This window comes from Acanthopagrus latus, chromosome 15 (assembly GCF_904848185.1).
Source record: "Acanthopagrus latus isolate v.2019 chromosome 15, fAcaLat1.1, whole genome shotgun sequence".
Lineage (NCBI taxonomy): Eukaryota > Metazoa > Chordata > Actinopteri > Spariformes > Sparidae > Acanthopagrus > Acanthopagrus latus.
In genome coordinates this window covers 10,328,961-10,351,677 of record NC_051053.1, presented here as the reverse complement: position 1 = coordinate 10,351,677, position 22,717 = coordinate 10,328,961, and the positions used below count along the sequence as shown (strand labels likewise).

General features: G+C 42.4%; 3 protein-coding genes across 5 annotated transcripts in view; 1 reads left to right on the top strand and 2 right to left on the bottom strand.

The window, feature by feature from the left end:
• The first annotated feature begins 146 nt into the window (after positions 1-146).
• Positions 147-10,210, top strand: LOC119033390 (zinc finger CCCH domain-containing protein 6). The gene is made up of 12 exons (XM_037123404.1): positions 147-598; positions 3,013-3,232; positions 3,352-3,474; positions 3,571-3,799; positions 3,932-4,074; positions 4,762-4,890; positions 5,010-5,124; positions 5,243-5,352; positions 5,467-5,699; positions 5,788-6,173; positions 6,274-6,453; positions 6,883-10,210. Exons 1-12 carry the CDS (start codon positions 513-515, stop codon positions 8,382-8,384), a joined length of 3,456 nt encoding a protein of 1,151 aa, XP_036979299.1. The 5' UTR covers positions 147-512; the 3' UTR covers positions 8,385-10,210.
• Positions 10,211-10,462: 252 nt separating this feature from the next.
• LOC119033389 lies at positions 10,463-18,384 on the bottom strand. Of its 3 annotated transcripts, XM_037123400.1 has the most exons (7): positions 17,916-18,384; positions 17,597-17,780; positions 12,160-15,453; positions 11,896-12,075; positions 11,619-11,791; positions 11,220-11,337; positions 10,463-11,129 (listed from the first exon to the last, which is right to left on the bottom strand). In XM_037123400.1, the coding sequence occupies exons 1-7, from the start codon at positions 18,107-18,109 to the stop codon at positions 10,920-10,922; spliced, it is 4,353 nt and encodes a 1,450-aa protein (XP_036979295.1). In that variant the 5' UTR covers positions 18,110-18,384; the 3' UTR covers positions 10,463-10,919. The 3 variants fall into 3 exon arrangements, with proteins under 3 accessions (XP_036979295.1, XP_036979296.1, XP_036979297.1); XM_037123401.1 differs by lacking the exons at positions 17,597-17,780; positions 17,916-18,384 and adding an exon at positions 16,239-17,153; XM_037123402.1 differs by lacking the exons at positions 17,597-17,780; positions 17,916-18,384 and adding an exon at positions 16,250-16,275.
• Positions 18,385-19,285: 901 nt separating this feature from the next.
• The window catches only part of itga9 (integrin, alpha 9), a 54,344-nt gene continuing 50,912 nt past the window's right edge, over positions 19,286-22,717 (bottom strand). Inside the window, exon 28 of the mRNA XM_037124858.1 lies at positions 19,286-21,958. Within this exon, the coding sequence (XP_036980753.1) occupies positions 21,860-21,958 (99 nt within the window). The 3' untranslated portion in view covers positions 19,286-21,859. The remainder of the gene's footprint in view (positions 21,959-22,717) is intronic.

The following is a 22,717-nucleotide window of genomic DNA, read 5'->3' as shown; positions in this document are numbered from 1 at the left end:
AACTGACAGCACTCTGGACCAATAAGAATCGCAGCTGTCTCTACGTGTGCTGTCTGGCCAATAGCTGACGACGATTTGTCGCGCTCAAGTTAGATAGATCCCGAGAGGACTATATATTGGTGGAGGGATACACAATCGAGGAATGTGCGGCTGCAGAACCTCAGAAGCCATTTTGAGATGATGTCCCTGTTGAGAAAGCCTATGAAGATGCTGAAATCAACGAACATGGTTACATTTCTGTCTGTTTCTCCCTCCGTCTCCTCTATTGCACCATGGCAGCTGTCAACCGACGGGACATTAGCAAAGCGGGGTATCAAGCTGTGCTCACAGAGTTAAAACGTCATTGATATGAAAGAGGAGAGTGTCTGTTTACTGTCTCTGTCGAGACATGTAACACCGTGAGTTTTTTCCAGTCTGAAATCTTGCAGCATCTCTCACAACCCAACGTCTCCTTGAGTGACTGAGTTAACTCACTCTGGTGCCGGGGAGAAGGGAGGCAGATCCGTTTTCCAATGGCTTCTGTGAGCCTTGTTTCCAGTCCCCCAGCCCCTGTTCTTGACAAAAACATGACAGACTCTGAGCTTGCAGGGGATGAAAGGTCGAGTAACATTCTTATGCAATTCTTAATACGCTCATCTGTGCGTTTCAGTGCTGTGGGTCTACATGCTTGTGTTACTGTTTTCTATCTTTTTTTTATTCTATTATTATTTAACCATGAATTGCTGGGTGCAGAGTCCACGGTTTCCCCCCTCACAAGGTCTTTGCATGCCTCTTTTGGTGCTGTCCAAATAGGCTAGTTTCCCATCACCGTGTCGATAAGAGTCATTCACGATCATTTCCATGCGAGATAGCAGACCTCATCGTTTGTGCTGTTGTGGTACTGGGGGTGAATTCATGGCTTCATTGTTGCCATCTGCAGGAGGCTATGCAAATGACTATGATGTAAATGCCACGCCCATCCTCGCACCGTACGCCCCCTACCGGGCACCTGGGAGTATTGCTGAGGCAGGGTTCAGGCAGGGTTGAGAGATTATGTGCTTCTGCTGGGTTAAGGCCATGTCTCTGTCCTTGTGATTGGTCCCTTGTTCTAGCAGGGCTGCCAGACCATGTGAACAAAGAGGGCCAAGTGTTTGCTGGTGTCAGAGAAAAAGATTTCACTGTCTAGTGCAAGGCGAAGCAGGGAAGAAGGAAAAGCTGGTGTGTTGTTAGGAGCAAAAACCTGTGAAGTGTCAGCTGTTGAAGGTGTGTCTGTGCGCCCAGTCTGGGCGTCTAGTTGTTCCTCTTGAATGGATAGACCACTGCTTTTGAGTACTTTCTGTTGTGTGAAAAATACTTTTTTTCTGTATACATCGATCAGTGATGCTGGGGTGTTTGTAGGCCATCCTTTATAAATGGTATTCTAACAGAATCAGCCCGCATTTGTTTTCAGTCTTCCAATAGTTGCATGATCACACAATTTCACATGTGTAATGTTTAAGTAGGCAAGTGTTCCACATTGCATCCTGAAGTCTGTGCTGCTTTCACTTGACTGAAAGTTAAGTTTAAAGATACAGGCTTGTGGTGGCTTTGGATATGGAGGATATGGAGGGTGTTGGGGTGAAGTCTGATCTGCATCGGTGTCAGTGGGTGGACATTATTTCTTATTTCATGGTGTCTTGTTTCATGCTCCTACCTGCAGTGTGTGAAATACTTGCTCTGTATTGGTCATCTGATGTAATAGATTATGTCTTCATTTCAGTTTTAAAAAATTGAAGTTGAGGCATACTTTTAAATGTGGATATAAAAGTGTTATAAAAGCCTGCTTTTAACTGCCATGCTCATGTGTTATATCCGACTAGTTTTAGATTTACTGTTACTGTCTGATACCCGGCGGATAAAAGCATCATCTGTTTGAAGTAGTCACCTGGGTACCTGCTCACTCATTCAGTAATAACACCTCCACACAGGGTCATGGATGCTGCAGCAAACTAATAAAAAAATCCACATTCTTCCAAAATTAGTAGGGATGCAAAATTTTTTATTTATTTATTTGTTTTGCTTCTCATGGCTGATATCGATCAGTTAATGAGACATGTCGTCTCTCTAGTGAACAATACATGGCTCTAACCAGATGTAGCAGTAGCACTCATTTGCTCATTATGCTGCACTTGTTCTTCTTCTCCTTGTCCCTTTTCTTTTACTGCATTTGTTAAATCAGTGAAAGCAATCTGGCACAGATGACAGTATATATGTGATAATATGAATTTTCTTACTGGCATAATTTATTCGCTGCAATTTATGCATCCTGCAAACCTAATATACTAATCTAATCTATTATTAAAAGTAATAGATGTCTGTGTCTATAAACTTGAATGGCACAGCATTCTAGCGTCCAGCATTGAATACAATGCTCTCAATCCTTGTAATTATTCCTTTGGAGAGTTCCCATGGGCATTTAGCCTGACAGCTTTTGTTACAATTCCATTTTGAATTTAAAATTTTACTATTCAAATAAGAAATATTTACTTGAACTTTACTGTGACAGAGGACCTTTGTCATAAAGATTTGTAATTTGGCAACATATGTGTGCTAAATCATAATTACCCGTCTCTGATTTCAGGTGGCAATTATATAAAGAAACTGAATCATCCCATGGCTAGAAATCTGAGGTTAAATTTAATTTGTTTTTTATAAAATAACTGCACGCTGGTTCACAGGAAATCAGAACTTAGCCTTGAATTCCTGACAGGATGTTTTTGGTACAGAAAAGGCTTAGGCTGTCTTGGAAACTGTCTGGCATGATAGTTGCTACCTTGCTCCAAATGAAGGGAAAAGATGTTATGACGGGTTCAGTGTAATTTATTTTGTTATTATTTTTATGAGATTATTGCAGAAGGTCTGGTTTATCTGCTCATCAGATGTTTTTCTCATGATTTGAAAAACATGTCTGAGACTAAACAAGTCTGAGACACAAATACAGCATGTAACCTCCATACAGCTCATTCACTGTGCTGGATGTTTTTCTCTTTTTAGAGAGGATGGTGAACTGGAAGATGGAGAAATAGATGATGAAGGGATTGGAATTGAAGAGGAAAACAAAGAGTCTGTGGAGGTGAATGATGACAAAGAAAAAGAGAAGGAAAAGGAAAAATGTAAAGAGAAAGAAGAAAAGACCCACAGGCACTCGAGGAAAAGATACAAGAAGACCAGAGAGAAGAGGAGGTCTAAAAGGAGGAGGCGCGACCGACAGAAAGTAAGATGCACTCATGCTTTTGATCAGTGCATAATATCTCATAGTGCTACTGCAGTTAAGGTATGAATGTGAACTAATTCAAAATTCACTTTATTGTTGCTTTTCCTTCGTTCCCTCAGCACCACTCCCCCTCCAGCAGCTCCAGCTCTGACAGTTATGACTCTGACTATGACCGACCAGAACGGCCCAAAAACCGGAAGACCCAGGGATGTAGCCGCGAGTCCGATGGCCAGTCGTCTCAGGTGAGCTCCTAACCAATTACAACAAACAATTACATAAGCTAAATATTCATGTCAGCATCATTTTGAGACAGTTTTCTCTCTCTGTCAACTTTCCAGCATGGACGGGATTCAAAAGGAGGCCATGGCAAGTCCCCGCCGCACAAGAGCAGCGATTTTGACAAATACAGTGACTACAGTGATGACAGATATGACTATGATGAAGAGGAGGATGATTATGACGATGATGAGTATCCTCAGTCAAAAGATTCCCAGAGTCATGGAAGGGGACGCCATGCAAAAGACCAGATGAGGAGAGGAAACATGAGGGGGATGAAACAACAGCAGTGTATGAAGGCTTTTCGTATTCAAATACGTTTCACCTGTTTGTATATTATGTGATAGAGTCAACACAGTTAATAAATACAATTTCATGCATTGGTAAGGAGTTTCATCATGTCTTCAAAAATCTCATTCTCAGATGGGCAGAGAGGAAGGGGCAGAGGTAGTGGACCAGGGAGAGGACGTGGGATGCTCAACAAGAACAAGAAGCTGAAGGGCAAACCCTGGGGAGGACGTGGACGAGGTCGAGGAGGAGACCAGGGCATGGAAGAAATGATGCCAGTAAGTATGCCGATAGATTAGAATCTGGTTAGGTTAGTGTGTTTATATGTGTGCACCTTCTACCTTAATGGACAAATAACTACAATTTGCCTCTCGTTCACCTATTCCTGCCTGCTCCTTCACCTGTAAGTAGATAATAATATGATAGTCATGGGGAATCAAGCTAGTACTGAATATTTTAACTGTCAGCACCACGATGTAAAAGATATTACTTTAGAGCACAGACTGACATTTATGGTGTAAAAAAAACAGGTAGCCTTTTTGGTTGTAGATATTTCCTGGTATCTACTCTGGATGGCAGGATATACGATTTTATCTCTTAATCGGGATGAAAACAAGAAGGATACCTTGATCAATCATTATCAGGATAATTGTAAACTGAGATACTTGCGTATTTTGTTAATAACTGCACCTTCAATTTGCACTCCTGTCTCTCTGACAACAATAATTTGATTGTTTGTGCATTGTTAAAAATGAGGTCAGCTAAAAATTATGTGTGTCATTTGAGTGATGCAATCAAAACTATTTTTTTCTTAAGAAAATGTAAGATAAAGTTTTCCAGCACATTTAGGTGCTCTTTTATCTATGAAGCAATACAATAAGGTTGCAATAATCTATACAATTGCAAATTAATTGCAGAAAGAGGCAAAACTCAGACCTCACCCTCTTGTTTATTTTGTGGCGCAGGAAGGAAAAAATTCCTCTGGTTTTCAGAAGAAACGTCCAATTATGAGCAAGGAGTTCATCAATCAGCACACAGTTGAACACAATGGCAGATACATCTGCAAGTATTTCCTGGAGGGTCGATGCATCAAGGTAAAGTAGCACTAATGTTATTCCTCTTGTTTCAACAATGTAAGCTTATTTACACTGAAATATTTGAAAAAGATAATTGTTTCCTAACTGAAACATAATAATCTATTTTCTTCATGCAGGGAGAACAGTGCAAGTTTGAACATGAGCTCGTCATACCTGATAAGAAGAAAGAGCTTTGCAAATTTTACCTCCAGGGTTACTGCAGTAAAGGAGATAATTGCATTTACATGCACAATATCCTTCACTAATGACTACAAGTGTTTTTAATTACATTTATGTAATTGCTCTGCATGATTAACTTAAACCTCATTATACCTTTAAATTAGTCCTGTTCCTTAACCTGTGGTTGCACATGAATACCCGTGCAAGTTCTTTCACACAGGAGCCAAATGTTATCAAGGGGACAACTGTAAGTTCTCCCACGAGGCTTTGAATGATGTGACCAAAGAGTTGCTTGATAAGGTAAGACAAAAAGAAAATGATGGTTTTGGGGTGTTTTAACACTTCTATAACAGGACAGTCTCAGGTCTTACAGTCAGCAATTGTCCTGTTTCTGTTCACTGAAACATTTCTCAGATAATTAACACAGAAGAGGAGAACGCCCGTGAGGATGAATTGGAGCTTGAGGACCTGAGAAAGCAGGGAATCGCCCCACTTCCGAAGCCTCCTCCTGGGGTGGGGTTGCTGCCCACTCCGGGACAGAGCAGTCCTACAGATGGCGCCTCTGGGCAAGGCGGGAAGAAAATCCCCTCCCTGTTTGAAATCAAGGTTCAACCCACTGTGAACTTGGCACAAAAAATTGGTCTGAGGTAACTAAAATAATCTGTCATCAAACCAAAAGACCAAATTCAAGGAATTGAGCTCACACTAATCCTATTTGTGCACATTATTTTTCAGTGGCTCCAGCTACTCCCAGAATCAAGGTGAAGGTACCAATCAGTTCAGTGGAGGCTCAGAGGACCCACAGACTGGAGGTGTGGTACCTGCAGGCACTTCTGCTCCTCCTATTCCTCCCCCTGGATCACCTGGTCCCATGGGTCACCCTACAGGGCCACCCATGCCACAGAGCCCCCCAGGATTTCCAATGCCGCCACCAATCCCCCCTGGTCAACCCCCACCCTTCCACGGAAACCACCCACAGATGAATATGCAGAGGCCTCCGTTCCCTGCTATACCAGATCTGCAGATGCTGCAAAATCTCTTCCCTTTTCCATCGATGGGTCAGAACCCAGTAGAGCTCTTCAGCAGCTTCCTCCGAAACCAGGCCATGGGTCAGCAAGGAGGTCAGTGTTGTATTAATGTGGCTGTCTAACTGGTAAATTACCATTTAATGTTACTGAAAATACAAAAATGTTTCTTTTCCTTTTCCTTTCTATTTGATAGACCCTGCTCTGGCCTTCATGCAGAACCTCCAGCAGCAGTTGGGTGCAGAATCACAGTTACAGTCTTTACCACCAGCCGTGCAGAAAGCCATCTTTCTACACCTGACACAGCAGCAAGAGTCACATCAACAGGGGAATGAGCCACAGAGAGCAGAGGGCCAGGATGATAATACCAACAGGGGTAAGTCCTAGAGGCAAGATGCAGATCTTGAAGATCTTCAGAGTACAAACTGAAGTCAAAAATACTTGTATTATATAGGTATATTGCACAAATATCTTAGATACAATGCGATACAATAAGTTACAATCGGATGAGATATGATATAATGTTGCATTATGAATCGATACAATGATCACTGTAGGAACATTTGTCTTGGATTCAAAGTCTGTGCACATATAGCTGCAATCGTAATAGTGATTCCAAATATTAAAATATAACCAACCACAACCACAAATTACACATATTACACTCCTGCAGCCTCAAGCAGCATAATTTAAAATTTTATTTGAGGTAGGCACAAATGACTTTCTAAAATGGTGATACGTGGATAATTTACAAGCGTGCCCTGAGAGGACAAACATTTAAATGTGATCTCATTTTCATTTCCAGATGAAACTACAAACTGGTACTCAAGCGATGAGGAGGATGGGGGCTGTGTTTCTGCAATCCTTAAATCTCTAAAGAAGCAGAGCGAGATGTCTCATTCCAAGTCCCTCCAGGCTGCTGTGGGGACTCCAGCACTAGGTGACCCTCGGCTTGTGAAGGAGAGGGCCCCACCCAGCGACCCCCGTGTGAAGACAGACCCTCGACAGCGACCCCTTGATATGAAAAAGGAGTCAGATGGATCTGCAGACCCAAGGCTCTCCAGAGACCCCAGGAAGATGAGACCGATGGAAACGAGCTCATATCGCCACCCTGGTCCTCAGAAGCCTACAGGAGAAGAAGACGATGAAGGAGAGAGGGAGCTCAGAGACAAAGCTGTTCTCATCCCTGTAGATGCCGGCCCTGGCGTGGTGCTGCGAGACCCTCGATGCCAGTTAAAGCAGTTTAGCCACATCAAGGTGGACATCCTGCTCCAGCGACCAGCCTTTGCACAAACAGTGGTGTGGGCCCCTGAGGACCTTATACCTTCCTTGGTGCCCAAACAGGAACACTCCATCAACCTGCCCCTTCCTCCGCTGATTGCAGATGCTCAGATGAACCGAGCGAGCCTGCCTGACCATCCGCCCGTATCCAGCCCTCCGCCGACAGACCCCAGACTGGCAGCGGCACGTTTGAAGGAGCGCATGAGTCGATTGTCCTCTGGATCTATAGAGGCTCGATCATCCGCTGAAAGACCTGCTGATCCACGACAGCAGAAGACTCTGGACCCTAGACTCAAGCGTGCAGGGAGTCTGGACTCTAAGCTGCTGGGCCAGAAAGAGCCCTCCTCCGCGGGAGGTGTTGTTGACCCAAGGCTACAGAAGGCCAGTGTAAGTCCCTCTCCTCATGCCACTCGAGCCAAACCAGAGCCTGAGAAACTGCCACCGTATGCACCACGTCTGGCATCCTCTGGTGGAGGGCTAGAGAGTCCCACTACAATCCTTGGGGGCATCAGTCTGTACGATCCGCGTTATCAATCCGCGCAGGCTCAGAAGGAGCAAGCAGAGCCTCCTAAAAAGGCAGGGATTCTCAAACACCCTGATAAGAAAGACAACACTCCGCCGCCATCACTTTCACCACCCCAAAGAAGTAGCTCTTTCGAAGACCCCAAAAGCACAGACATTGCCTCAGATCAGACTCCACCTTCCAGTTCTCCCCCAGTGCCTCCTACGTCCCCTGTAAAACCCCCTGCCGTTCATAATCTCCCCATCCAGGCACTGGCCGGGCTGATCCGACCCCAGTACACCGACCCCAGGCAGGCCAAACTGGGAGGACAAGCCTCTACAGGTGTACAAGAAGAGGCAGAAGAAAAGAAGGAGAAGGAGCAGGAGATGGAGACAGAGAAGGAGGAGGAGGAGGCCATTGAGGAAGAACTGAAACAGGACGATCCAGATGAGGAGGCAGACGACAGGACACTCAAAGATGTGTTCAAGACTTTTGATCCCACTGCTTCTCCTTTCTGTCAGTAATCATGAACCTATTTATTTCTGTATATAAACGATCCTGTATAGAAACACATGCTATCTAGTACACCATACATTTGTGGACATGATGCTCGATTTGTACACAAAAAAAAGTGAAAAGTTCATTTTAACATTATCATATTAATGCTGAAGTGTGTGTTTTGGAAGTGTGTTGAGGTCTTTTATTATTGTGTAATTTTCATGTACGTTTGAAACAATCAGAAAAGAGGAATTATTTCAACCGTGTAGTTTTCACTAAGGACTGCCCCACATATTGTTTACTATTCTCTGGATTCATTCCAGACATTAAACTCTGTATTATAGCTCATTCGTTCACTCTACATGCAGAGAGATAATGTGCAGCAATCCATCGAACAACAGTTGTAGGAACGCCCTCCAGATTTTTTGTATTATTTATTTCAAGACACTTTTATATCATGAGATTTTTATGTTTATGCCCATTTTTATGAGAAGGGATTTTTTTCACAATAAGTCAGCCGTTGACTATATAACATAGAAGTCCACAGATGTTTTTTTGTATATTTACATTATTTTTGTTTACCACACAGCCTGATATAAGTTTCGCTGAGCTCACACGATCAGGTCAGATAATCAATATAGTGCCCCCTTTTTTTTACTGCATTTTTCCCAGAAAGGCACATATGTTGAGATACATAAGTTAATTCTTTAATCGTTTGCCTGAAATGCATGTAGTAATGATCAATTGCTCTTCTCTCTTACAGCATGGTGTTTTAAAATTAAATTCTCTACAACAGGCTGGGCCAGAGTCTTAGGTTTGATTTGGACTGACAGATGTTTCTAGTGAAAATAAAAAAAAATATTTTTAAAATTATAATATAAATTGTTATCTTTGCTGTTTTATTTTTGTAAAATAAGTGTTCTTTGAAAATATAGGATCCCAAATTATTTTTCAATGAGTGAGCACAGCAGGCAGACAAAGTTAAGTGAACTTGGGTTCAAAGTACCATTTTCCATTTTAAGAATACAGTATGATACATTTGTGTGTTTGTGTTTCTCTGGTGGCCAAACATCAAGTTTGAATTTTGGCCATCAAAGGTGAAAAGATTGGGCACCTCTTCTCTACAGTTAAGCTAGCTTGCAGAGTTGCTGTGCAATATGAAACAGTTTTCTGTTTAGATGGGAAAAAAAAGATCAGAATAACAGTTTTTTACTATTTGAGCGTTTAACATTACTGTTGTAGGCTTTTCTAACTTGCAAACCAGTATTTAAAGGCAGTAAGTCATTATGGGCTTCTTAATTTGATTTGTCATTGTTTCTTTTTAAAACATTTGCTGCTTACAAGCTTGTAAATAGCAGTTGAACTGTCTCTCACCTGTTTTCATCAGAATAAGAAATCAAGAAAGAAATAACGTATACTATGAAAAGAGGGATGTGGATATATATGATACAAATATGGCCGTAACGAGTATGTTTCATGTAAACTTGTTGGAATTGACTGCAGATGTACTCATGCAGGGTTATACTGTAAGTGCTACACAGAGTAAACGCTGTAGGCCGTGAGGCAGTTTAAGCTCTTCATCTGCTGAGGTGAGCTGCAACTAAGCTACGTACTTTTATTTGTTTTTCACAAGTCACATTGTAAATGCCTATTTTGTATCACGTGTACAGTCAGTTTTTGAGTGTTTTAATGAATAATGCTTTATTTTTTTCCCCTGTCAGTATGGTGATTATGGTTGTAATAATACTGTATGACATTTTAACAACACATATGCTTGTCACATTTCAGTGATTTTATTATGAATATCTGAAATAAAGAAATAAAATACAAGTCATTTTATTTCAGAATCACACATCAAGTTGTAGTGTCTCATTTTAGTTTGTATAAATGTACACATCCAGTGACTGAGACTATGTACATTTACTCAACTATGACACTTGTTGGTACGATCCCAATATATTTCAGAGGCAAATCTTGTGACAGATACAGCTTCTGCTTTCCTTTCAGATAAATGTTTTGTATAAAACATATAGACATAAAAGACTGTTAAAGATTAAGCCACAGGTGTCTAACCTTGTCCCTGTGACCTCTTATGAGAGAACTGTCTGGTTGAGGCCTTTATTACATTTCAACTGTTCAACTTTTCAGATGGTTTAATTCAAAGGTCAGAGAGGTCATATTATACTACATTTCATAAAAAGTAAAGATAGATGAAAAGTCCCTAAAATTACTACAGAATTTTGAAGCACCACTTCTTTTCTTCTTTCATATGTCCAATATAGTACCAATATAATATAATATTAATACTCCAAACAACAGCCAGAACAAATACTTAGGCTACCTTTGTTCTTGAAACAAGTAAGACTTGCAAAATGCAAAACACTAGCCAGTGCTTCCTCCTTCATTCGACCTCAGATCAAATCAAACCTCAGCTTCAGAACAAAAAATTCACATCGTTCAGCTTTCTGAAGTGACCTTAAGTGGGTTTCACTTATCTCATATCAAACAGAAGACAAAAATGCCATCTTTGTTAGGGTTCTTTGTCTTGAGACAAGGAAGTATTACACGTGTTTTGAGGGGGTAGTGGTCACTTTAACTGGCGGGGCAAGGCTGGGTGCCACAGGGTGGGATGAGGTCTTCCTCAAACCCAGTTCATCAGTCTCTGGGTTGGAGGTCTGCTGGGCTCGATGGATCTCCAGCTTCCTCCGCCACTGGAAACACAAGGCTGTGGCCTCTGCGCCGTCTGAGTTTGGCTCAGGCTGCTTCAAACCCTGCAATAAGAGACAGTTTAGAGATGTTTTGAGCATTGAGCTGTAACATTATTGCAAATAGTTTTTTTTTTTTTTTAGAGTTAGAATTACTGTCATGCAGGCCGTCTCTGCCGCATGGACCCCACGCAGGACCGTCTGGAGAAGATTTTGTGCGTTCTTCACCAGGATCTCATCAGATGATTTGCATCCAGGTGTTACAGCGTTGACACTGAGTAAAGATAAAGTAAAGAAGTTCACTCCACCGGTCTAGCATTGCATCCTAATGACACTGCTGGACTAATTTTAATCCAGCAACATAAAATAAATGAAGAAGTATGCTATTCTGTATAATGAGTACGTTTACTTTTTGAGTTTGAAGAAAATTTTGATGCAAATTCTTTTGTACTTTTATGAATGAAACAATCAAAATGCACAACTTTTATTTCTAAATTATTGTTATTGCTACTTTTACACTTCTGTGTGTTTCTCCCATCCCCAAAGTCCTCTGACCTGGAGATGATATTGAGCTGGTTGCTGATGGTGAGAATCTGCTCCACTATGAGGGAGAGTTCGACCGTACACTGTTTATCCAAGCAGTGGCTGGTGATCACTCTGATAAAGTGAGTTACTGACTGACAGTTTGAGATCACATCTTTGGCCGCAGTGACAAAAGCCTCTTTATTCTGGAAAAAAAACCCCCACAAAAACAAAACAAGAAATGATTGTGTGTGAGAGTGTCTGCAAATGTTAAGATCAAGGCAGAAAAGTGCCCTCTGGTGGTTGTTACCGGTATTGGGCCTTTCTTCTTCAAGTACTGGGTCATGTAACAGATTGTGTCAGCCATCTTCCTGGTCACCTGGACAATTCTGTTGTCCTTTGGATCCCAGCTGTCACTTTCTTGCTTTAAAGAAAGGGAGGTGGAGGTCAGGCAAGATGCTTCTTTGGATGCAGCACGCCATACACCATCCTGTAGAGAAAATGAGAACACGATTTAGGTCTGACATGTTGGAATGACTGAGCTGTATGATGTTGTTAGTCATGAGTTACCTACATCTTTTCCCTTATTTTCAGGTTCATATTTGGCCACAGCTGCCATGTTCATCTTCAGCTCTGCAGCATCAACCCTCTCTGTGTTGCCTTTCTGCCAGGATGTCACTGTTGCATCGGAGGGAAATTCCATTTCTTTGACTTTATGTGGGATTGAAGCGAACACTTCTTTGATATCCTGTGGTGCTCCTCCCTGTAGACAAGCCATGATGTGCTCTTTAGCCTCTTGGTGGATCCCATCCTGCTTCCTGATCTCTTCCACCACATAGTGAGCTTTAGCCGACCAGCACTGTATCTGCACCTCCAGACTGAGCGTGTCACAGATGTAGTGAGTCTCCACCATGAGCCTCACCCGGCTGATTATATCTGAGATTTGAAAAGACAAGTGGTCGTTGATAGACCTCAGGTTAGACCGTGCTCGCGGGTCGCGGATGTAGTTCAAGGAGTCCTCGACTTGTTTGGTCGCAAGTTTGACATTTTGAAAAAACGATTCTGCTGCGTTTTCGAACGTCTTGCCCGCGTCCTCCGCATCGTTATCTCTAAAGTGTTCGGCAGCAAAATAAGCAGCTCTGACAATGTTTCTAAGTGCTGCGTCGTAATCTTTATTTGCTTTGCTTAAATGCCCAGAAAGCACTCTGATTTTAATCAAAAGGTGTCTCTGAAAGAATTCTGACTTTGCAAGTTGCATTACACTCGGCATGCTATCAAGCTCCTCTGCAGATTTGAGATAGGTGTCAGTCAGTGTCTTCAGTTCATCCTGGTGTCCTGTTAACTGTTTGGATTTGTAAGCACTTCTACAATTCAGGCTTGTAAGCCTCGCTGCCTCTTGGATTCGAAGCGAGTTCTCAGACAACACTGATAGCTGTTTCTGAGGGCCCAGCTGGTTCATTGCAGTTGATGTTCCCAAGATCTTATCAACAGAATTCAAAAGGATCTGAACAGACAGGCCCCAGAGGATACAGAGCCCCTCTAATTGGTCTGCCTGTCCATCCACTGAGGTAGAAAACTCGACCAGAAACCTTGTGTTGTTGTGTGCTTTGTTCAGCTTGTTGTGTAAAACGCTGAATGTTTCTTGACCGTCACTTTGTGAGGTTAAATCAGACGATGTCAGGAGCTGGACCGTATCAGCGCACAGAGTCATCACTTCATTTAGTTGCTGTTTAACAGTGGCTGCCTTCAGATTTCCCTGCATCTCAGTGTAAACAGCATGAAACCAAGTTCCAGCCACTGGCAGTAAAACCTTTCGGGTGTTGTTGATGAGGTCAGAGAACTGTGTGCTGTGTCTGTAGATGCTCTCCATGCTCATCGCCGAGCTCATCGCCGTCTCTTGAGCTGTCTGGACCAGCAGCGGAGTCAGAGACACCAGCTCGGCTCGGAAGCTTTCCAGCGTCTGACGGTCAGCTGCATCAACAATGGCCAAGGCTTCTTTCGCAGCCTGAACGTACCAGTTGGACAGCTCAAGCACACCAGTGCAGGCTTGGTTGAGCGCTGTCACGTCTTTCCCTTTAGTCACAGCCACAACTTCATACAGGAGGGGTAAAAGGTCAAATTCAAGAGGCTTGTGGATCAGTCTGGGCTCATCGGAGACAGCTGGGATCTTTAAATCATCTCTGTCATATTTATGAGACAGTTCTGCTTCTATGGTTTCCTCATCCTCCTCCTCATGTTCGGTTTGGGAATCCCTCTCTGTAACCTCCAAATCAGCAGACTCAGAGCCTCTTCTCACATGATCCAGGTTCAGATCACAGGTGTCTCTGACTGGTAAACATGGCTGTGAGGTTTCAGGCTGGCGTGCTCCTTCTCGCAGCGGGCTCAGGAGATGTGGATGCTGTTGTCCATCCAGCCCCTGTCTGAGAACTTTAAAATGCTGAATAGCCGTGGACACGTTATCTGAAAAAGGTGTGTAAGCTTCCACATTTAGACTTGAACACGAAAGCATGTCTCTGACTGACTCGCTCACCTTGGTTTGAGATGACTGAACCAGTTTCAACAGCACCAGGAGGCCATTCCTGTAGATGGGGTCATCACTTCTATCCAAGTGCCTCCTCACTGACTGAATCACCAGCTTCATGTGACAGTTAAGGTTTGTCGCGTGAGCATTGAACAGTTTATAGCTTTGCTCTCTGTACGCTTCATCGCATCCATGCCGATCATTGACCATCTCATTAATAGCAACACTGGTGAACTCCTTTACGTCCAGTACATCGCTGAGAGCATCCTGAAGCTGACTACTCTCTTCCTCCCACTTCTGACACACCTCGTGAAGCTTTTGAACAGTTTGCATTGAATTGTCCTCGAGCTCCAGTGAAAGCGGTGCGATTTGAGCTCTGAGTCGGGTAAGGCACGCTCTCGAGTTCTCCACGTTCTCCAAACTCTTCACATCGACGGACACAGCCGAGACAAAAGTTGCCACTTGGATTATTCCATCAGCGGAAGATATGAAATCCTCAACTAGCGGCTGAACAAAGTTCAGATCCATCTGTGTGGAAGAATGTGCAACCAGGATCTGTCTTGTCACGCTTAAGAGTTCCTCAGCTGTAGAAGACGCTGTGAGGAATGTGTCCAGGACTTGATAAGGAACAGTGGTCATCAAAGCTTCATCAAGCATTTGGATCTGCTGTGCCATCGAAGTGCAGGTCTTCTCAAGGCTCTGCTCAGAATCATCAGGATCCTCCGAGGACTTCAGCATTCGTTTTGTGTCTGACCAGAACTGCAGGATGTGCCGACAATGACCCACCACTCTCTGCTGAAACTCTCTTCGAGAAGAGTTTGCAACAACCATGCAGTGGAACACAAGATCTCGCACCAGGCTGTCAAAACCACTGCCTCGGATTGACAAAGTCAAAGGCCTAGTAAGTTGCTGTAACAGACTGTTCCTCCTTGCTGTGTAATACCCGCATGGACCCAGTGATCCACTGTGGCGTTCACTTTTCAGGGTGATGACAACATCACTCACCGTGCTCCGCACCTTATCCAGAATGTATCTCTTGGCAGCCTGTGCCTGCTCGCTTGAAGGGTGTTTGATGGTCGTGCACATGGCCGTTTGCAGCATGGAGATGCACCTCCTCAGGGTCTCCAAGCAATCAAGGAGCTGTTTTGTTTGTCTGTGATCCTGTAAGGAATTTGCCCTCTCCACCGTCAGACTGTTGAGGAGAAGCAGAGCCTGAGAAAACACCTGGAAAGATTTGAGCAGGGACTTGATGTCTGAGGACGCGCCAAGCTCAGAGAGGCACTCCAAAACACAATCAGCTGCAGCTATAACTCTCCTCACAGTAGCATCGTCGTCCACCAACAGAACCTGAGAGCAGAGAGACGGATAAGGATAGTTGTTTTTCATCAAGAACACTTTAATATGTTTTTTAGTAATGCTAGTGGCATTTTGATTCTGACTCAAATTCTCAGCAACCATTAGATTGCATGAGTGATTGCCATGAAAGTGGCTTTTAAAGTGCCACGAGGTTGAAGTTTTTTTTCTGTGTGAAATGTCCTGAGAACTGCATGGATTGCCATGTAATTTGAATAAGACATGCATGGCCATGAATTGTAAAGACTGAAGTTGTCTCATACTTTGATTGGTGACAAAAAACTGTCAAAACTAAAGACATTCCCTTCCACATCAGCTTTACTTTCTGCTTGTGCTAATCAGCAAAAGAAAGAGAGGTTGTGCCTCAGTTCTTACAGGGTGTGTGTGGCTAGGCTACGAATCAAAGCCAAAATATAGACAAGAAAAGGTGAAAAGGCATATCGTGTGCCCAAGACCGCAGTGTGCTATGTGTCTCAAAATATTAGCTACTGAAAGTATGTAGGGAGATAAGATGCCACATTGAGACTTCACATCCTGAACAAAAAAAGCCCGATGATTTGACAGAAACATCTCAACTTTCATGCACAACAGAGTCACTTCTGTTAAAAAATTAAGATGCATGATGCAGTGACACTTTTTTAAGAGTGATGTGATGAAAAAAGTTCCAGTTCTGTATTAATGATAGACATTGTTTATAATATATTCTACAGGTCAGTGTTTAGTAATCCTGTCCTTTTGTGGAACCTGCATGTTTTAGATGTTTCCCTGCCCTAACACACCTGATTCTCACCAGCCTTCAGCAGAGCTTGATGATGAGCTGATCATCTGAATCAGGTGTGCTGGAACAGAAATCCATATAAAACATGTAGGGGAGGGGGGCCCACCAGAACCAGGACTGAAAAACACTGCTAAAGGAATTTGTGAGCAAAAGACGTGTATGTGTGTGTTTGGACGGTGTGCTGAAAATATCACCTGCCCTGCAGAAAAAAAGTTTGGAAACCACAGCATTATGCAAGATGCAACATGATGCAAACATTATAACTGCTAATTGTCATTATGAGAGTAACAGCATCAAAGTCCTTTCGATGGTTCAGTGTTTTGTCATAGGTGTGAATGGTGTCTCTCTCTCGGCTGCTCCCCCTCATCACCTGTTTCTGCAGTGTGTAACTTCAGGGTGAGGGTAGGATCACAGTCATATACGTGTTTGCTTCAACATACAAGAGTTCAACACAGCATTGTTATGACTTAATGAGTTTTGTTTGTAGTTAGCAGCTATATTACATCTGACAAATTGTTTCAGACTGGGGATTTGTATTTACCACAGTAGTGTTGCACAAACTGTGGGCGGTGCCAAATCCTAGAAAATGACACTTTCTACATAATGTTGTTTTAAGGACGAAATGTCAGTAGCAAATATGTGCTGAAATACTGGTGAGCAAGTTCTAGATCATGGTGCACAGGCACTGTATAAAGTGACTTGTTCTGCAGTATGAGTGGAAAATATTATGACAGAAGGGTCAAGACAGGAGTCCATTTTGCAATCCGTTCCCAAATCCCGGACAATGATGGGAAACAAAAGTGACAGTGAGAGCTATTGTTTGCAGAATGTGTTGAAATTGCACAAATTGCTGTTTTTAATTTATGTTCCATTGTGCTGGAATAGATTTGGCATATGTGATGCTATACCAGTGTCATAAAATATCATGAGTGTCAACAAAGTAGACTTTTGTGTCCTCTTTTACAAGCAATAGCTGATGTAATCCCCTTTCGTAAATTACAGCTTGTAAATTGGCACGACATTACAGATATCATGGCAAGAGCTGACGCTGGGAAGTTCAATATCCTCATGATTTAAACATTTTTGTAAGTTTAGGCCAAGGATCTTGGATGAATATCTGAGATATTTCAGGTGTTATATTTGAAACGGTTTGGCCTCTTGTTGTGTGCAGCAATATTCCCATTTAAGGAAACATCTGGGAAAGCAAAAAGCCGATGCAGCTGTGGAAGATGAATCTATTGGAGCGTGTCAGGGATTTAAATGGCTCCCTGTCTCTGTTTATTTTCAAAAGTGTAATAAATTGAATGGTATATTTAGTAACGTGTTGGATGGGAAAGAAAAAAAACAAAACACTCGTACTTTGACAACTCCCAGGAAGACGTTCTGTGTAGCAGCGATGAGTTCCTCTCTGTGCTCGGCCAGACTGGGCTGGATGCTGAGCTTCTGGGCTGCCAGCAGCACATGTTGTCCAGACACAGTGACGGACTCCAACAGGGACGACATCTCCATGTGCAGAACTGCATCCTCTGTCTCACTTATTTGCCTGGAAGTAATATATCACAAACGTCTGTCTCTGCTAACTTAAAAGTCACATGTTGGAATGTGACTTTTATATTCTTGTACAAGCAGCCGCGTACGTTTCATTTCTTTGTCTCAGTGAACTCCACACTGTACGTACCTGGAGGCCACTGCTGCCACGTTCTCTGTCGCTCTGGCCACAGCCTGAGCTGCCTCCTCCAGCTGGCTGAACTGCTCTGGTTCCTCTGCACTGTCACACAGCAGCACCAAGTGGCATAAGTGACTTGCGAAGGGTGCCACCACCTGCTCCACCGCCGCTGTCCGGATCAACCCGTGGTCCAACAGAGAGGACATAGCTGGCAGAGTGATTCTGCCTGGTTAAAAAGAAAAGCGCAGTACCATCTGCTGCGGTGCTCCTGCTGTTTTCAGTGTGGTGGCTGCATGAATAATTTACTTTACTCCACAGAGGAGCTTGATGTCAGTGTTTCATAGCAACTTGGGTCACCTGAGCAAACATACACAACCTCAAGAGGTTTGAAGAGTCTTTTTTTTTTTTTTATCCTGACATTCTGTTGTGTGCATACATCCTGAGGCACTTGTCTTGCATGGAGAATGTGATTTATACTGCAACTAAAACATATTCACATGATTAATTAACCCATCAGTTATTATTTTGACTTTTTGATTGTAAAATGAGTCCAGAGCGTATAGCATAAGCGGGACTGCAAAGATTCTAACAGACCTAGTCACTGAAAACTTGCTATTATTGGTCATTGTGGGCATGGATGATGATGTGTTCAGGGAAATGAGCAGGACCTGACGCAATGTAAGGGCTTTAAGTAAATATGCAGTGGCCAGGGTTACACTGTTTTTTGATAAAATCACAATTCAGAACAATTATGCATCACATACACTTTTTTTTAAATCAAGGAGCTTTCCCTACAATATTAGACATTTTAGATTTGTGGCTATTTATGTTATAGGCATATAATTTATACAAAAGTATATATAATATATACATATAACATCAGAAATTATGAAAATGCTTTATTTTGAAAACCACACGTGAGCTTCTATCCTGTTTGAGTGTATTATATTTAAAAGGTCATAAATTCCTTTTAAAACCTTACATGAGAGCTATGGGACAGATTGTGTCATTTCACAAAACTGGTACTTGTGTGAACATAATGTCATACCTTTGCACATCACATTCTCCAGTAAATGTCGACATACTGTAGGCTACATCTTCATAGTCCTGATTTTATCCGACCAATGGCACAAAAACTCACTGAATTTACAAAGAGACAGCAGTCAAGACTTTCAAGCACAAGTACATCCTAAATCATTTTCCAAAGTACTTTGAATATGTTCTTTTTTTAGGTTGCATGTTGAGTTTTTCTCACTGAATTTCTGTCTTTACATTTAGTAGAGAGCAGCCAGCAGAGAGCACCACACGCCATCGAAACAGCGAACCAAGCGCCGACCACACCACACTCACATTTGACTCGGAAAAAACAGCCGACGGAGCCGTGAAATTTCACTCACTTTATCAACAGATAAATATACAGCTCGAACATGACTTTAAACATCAAACATACAGCACACTATAATGGAAATGATATTCTTTGACAGTAGTATACTTTGAACAAAAACCCCAAATAACGGCGTGATTAACGGTGACAACAAACATACATACAAAATATAACCATCACAGTCAAATTTTACCAAAAAAAAAAAAAAAAAAAAAAAAGTCAAGTGTTGGGTTCTCTGCGTACAGGTATAGCATCGCTTCAACAGGCGCAGAGGGAAGACGTGAATGTGTACAGTATATGCCGTCATGCCAGTGGAATTAAATGGTAAAATAAAGTGTATCAGATCAATACAAAGGATCATACAGCACAAGGGAGAGTCATTGTGAGCCATAAAGTGTCGTAGCACCGGAGCCTTAGAGAAAAGCGTGAAACATTTTCAAATACAGTTTTTGTTCTTTGGCATTGCACGTTTAAATCTGACTTTGGTTGACTGCAGAAATACATACAATTCACAAGGCTGCAGGGTTTCATCTTGACATGCTGTACGCCTCTTATCATATAATTATTTATCAACCATAAATTCTTCAAAATCAACATCGAAGCACATTTTTCTGGATTTTGCTTTGAGATAAAGCTCTTCAAGTGTATAAAACACTCAATATGTTTTCTTCTTTGGGGACTCTTAACATAAAATGTCATTCACAATCAAGCCCTGGATCCTAACGAACATGTGGGGTAAAAACTGGAGCTGTGAACTTTAATGGTGGCAGATTTCCAGGACGCTGACATTCCTCCATGTTGACTTAAAATAAGCTTTTTCCCAGGAGCCCCAAAGAGCTCGTTTATGTGTCGTGATTGAGTGCAGCACATTCCCACCTATTTTTAGGGCATTACTCATGCTGTGGGCCCCTGTAAATGACTGTAGGTGCACTCCCGTCGCAGACTTTCATCTGGCCGTGGAGAGTAATGCATCTCATGTTTCACGCTAAAACCCAATGCCTAATAGCATAATAGTAAAATTAAATATGTGTCTGCCGAGGTGAAGCCTGGAAAGGTTTTGGAAATAAATCATGATCAGGTCTCATGTCAGGACGTGGAGTGGATCATTTCCTGCAGTATTTCAGTGAGAATTTACAATGCAACCAACCGAGATATCCTCACTGGAAACTTCTGGGGGTCCATCTGAAAAGTCAGCGGCATACCTGAGCGTACATTCCTGGCAGAGCAGCTTTAGATAATTTGCTCTAATGCACATTGCATCTTCAAGGCATTTGTTAATTTAATGTTGGTTTGCAGACAGTAAAGGCTGAAATGTTACATCCAAACAACTTGCTTAGAGGCCAGACCAGGGACACACCGACCTGACACTGGTATGTCCAATACAAATAACTCCATCAGGTATTGTGACATTGCAGCCGATCTCTTTAATTTGATTCAATGCTACAACGCTGCCTTTGCTGTGAAGCTCTGGAAACTTTCATTTTCTGCAGAACTTTTAATTGTGATCTAATGTTTACATTTACTTTCATTTGATGCAGCTAATTTGTTGCTTCAGTTAAAAGGTGTATTGAATTGTTATTTCAATTAATTTGGAAGATTTGAAAGACAAGCCTGATGTTGCCTCACACATGAAAGATTCATCCACACAGTGATGCAGGATTTGATGCCTTTCTCGGCCCGACTGTAACGAATGGAATGCTTAGGGAAAGTCACAAAGCTTTAAGTATGAACAGTGACTTTTGCAGTCCTAATGACCTGGGAGAGCTTTCACTGGGCCTCCAGCACCTCTGAGACATCACTAGCGGATGACACGAGTACACAGCATTTTAATCACTGTGTGTCTAAAACAGAATTATCTCTGGTTGGTGATCTGTGGGAGGGAGGAGCAGTCAGATGTGAGAAATAGATATTCATAAGCCAGAAACAGTAAAGAAAAGATACAATCTTTCACTCCCAGGAAGAGCTGAATATACAAACGACTCCAATAATATACTATACAGGACATATCTTTGGCATAAAAAGTAAAGCTATGGAGCCGAGGCAGTCATTCTTATCAAACATCAGTGCTTTTAGGAAAACATACTGCAGACACAGTATGTTTATAATGGCCTTCAAACCCCAAACTCTTCTCGAAGCCCAGTTTAACACAATATGGCTTAAAGTGTATGTATAAAAATAAATTTGCTATGTAACACAGCCCTGAGGGTTTTGTTGTCCACCAGTATTCATGCCGTCTCCACATCCCCGTACGGATGTGGGTCTCCATCAACGGCTCTGCTCCGCTGGCTGGGAGTTACCTCCTTTGAGATTAGCTGAATTCCACAGCAAGTGTCCTCTGGCAAGCCACACTGTCACCTCAGAAGCCTGTTTCCTGGACCCCCACCCACAAAAAAATATCAAGGCTCCAAAAAATATGGAGAATATTCTTCTCTTCCACATATGGAAGACTGAAGGGCCACTGGTGCCACTGGGGCGGCTGGGCTGCGAGACCCCGTGCTATTGGATCCTTCCCGACCCAATCCCTAATCTCATTGGCTCCTCTGGGACCCCCCCCTCCCCCCCATCGCAAGTCTCAGTGGTTCTTTTCCATCCAGTCCCAGCTTTCATCACTGTCCTTCCTGTTCTTTTCGGCTTCAATGATCTCTCTGTAGCGCCGACGGAAGAATCCCATCTGTCGAAGGAAGTAAAGAGCAATAATGTGAGTGGTCAGTAAGAAGCATCCGTGGTCAAATGTTAATATAGGAGAGAAAAACTTGTGGTTTGCATGTTTGAGCACATTTACTACAAATCACATGTACTTCAGTTCTTACAAAACTTTTCAGGGTGACTTTTCTCTCTTGGGAGGTTCATTTATTCAAACAAGACCTGCTTGACCCTTTTAAGGAACTGTTCGAAAAGAAAATACACGTATTCACTTTCTTGCACAGAGTGAGATGAGATGACAGATAACGCTCTCACGTCTGTAAATATACATCACGATGTGGTGTTCTGGGTGCAGGACAGTTTCTCAGCTAAGCGAAGCAACTTCTTGGCCAAGAATCAGTCCAGCACATGTCTCTCCTTGAACATTTTTTGACAACTACACCTCTGTACTAATTGAACGGCAACAACACAAACAACGTGTTGATTAGAGAGCTTGAGAGGAGATTTCAGGTGGATTTTTGATAATTTCCAACAGAAATCTCTTCACAGTGCAGGCAAAGGAGTGGGAGTGATTTTCTCAACCATGGAGAGAAAATGAATAAGCTTAAAAGACTTTGTTTTAATGCTGTTAATCACTTTTAGCCAGACTAATTTTGATTTTTACTCATTTTTACAGCATTCTATTGGGTTAAGGAACTGTTGTAAAACACTACTCGTGGTACATTCAGGGGTGCTCCAACACATAAGACTTATTAAATTCTGATGCAGAAAGCAACATTTTTAATGT

Excerpts from the sequence above, each read along its gene's own strand:
- LOC119033390 (XM_037123404.1), top strand. The coding sequence starts at position 513 with ATGGCTTCTGTGAGCCTTGTTTCCAGTCCCCCAGCCCCTGTTCTTGAC. Across the intron at positions 599-3,012 it reads GAGCTTGCAGGGGATGAAAG|AGAGGATGGTGAACTGGAAG; the intron begins GTCGAGTAACAT and ends TTCTCTTTTTAG. Across the intron at positions 3,800-3,931 it reads GGGGATGAAACAACAGCAGT|ATGGGCAGAGAGGAAGGGGC; the intron begins GTATGAAGGCTT and ends TCTCATTCTCAG.
- LOC119033389 (XM_037123400.1), bottom strand. The coding sequence starts at position 18,109 with ATGTCCTCTCTGTTGGACCACGGGTTGATCCGGACAGCGGCGGTGGAG. Across the intron at positions 15,454-17,596 it reads TCTTCCTGGGAGTTGTCAAA|GTTCTGTTGGTGGACGACGA; the intron begins GTACGAGTGTTT and ends CTCTGCTCTCAG. Across the intron at positions 11,338-11,618 it reads CAGCTCAATATCATCTCCAG|TGTCAACGCTGTAACACCTG; the intron begins GTCAGAGGACTT and ends ATCTTTACTCAG.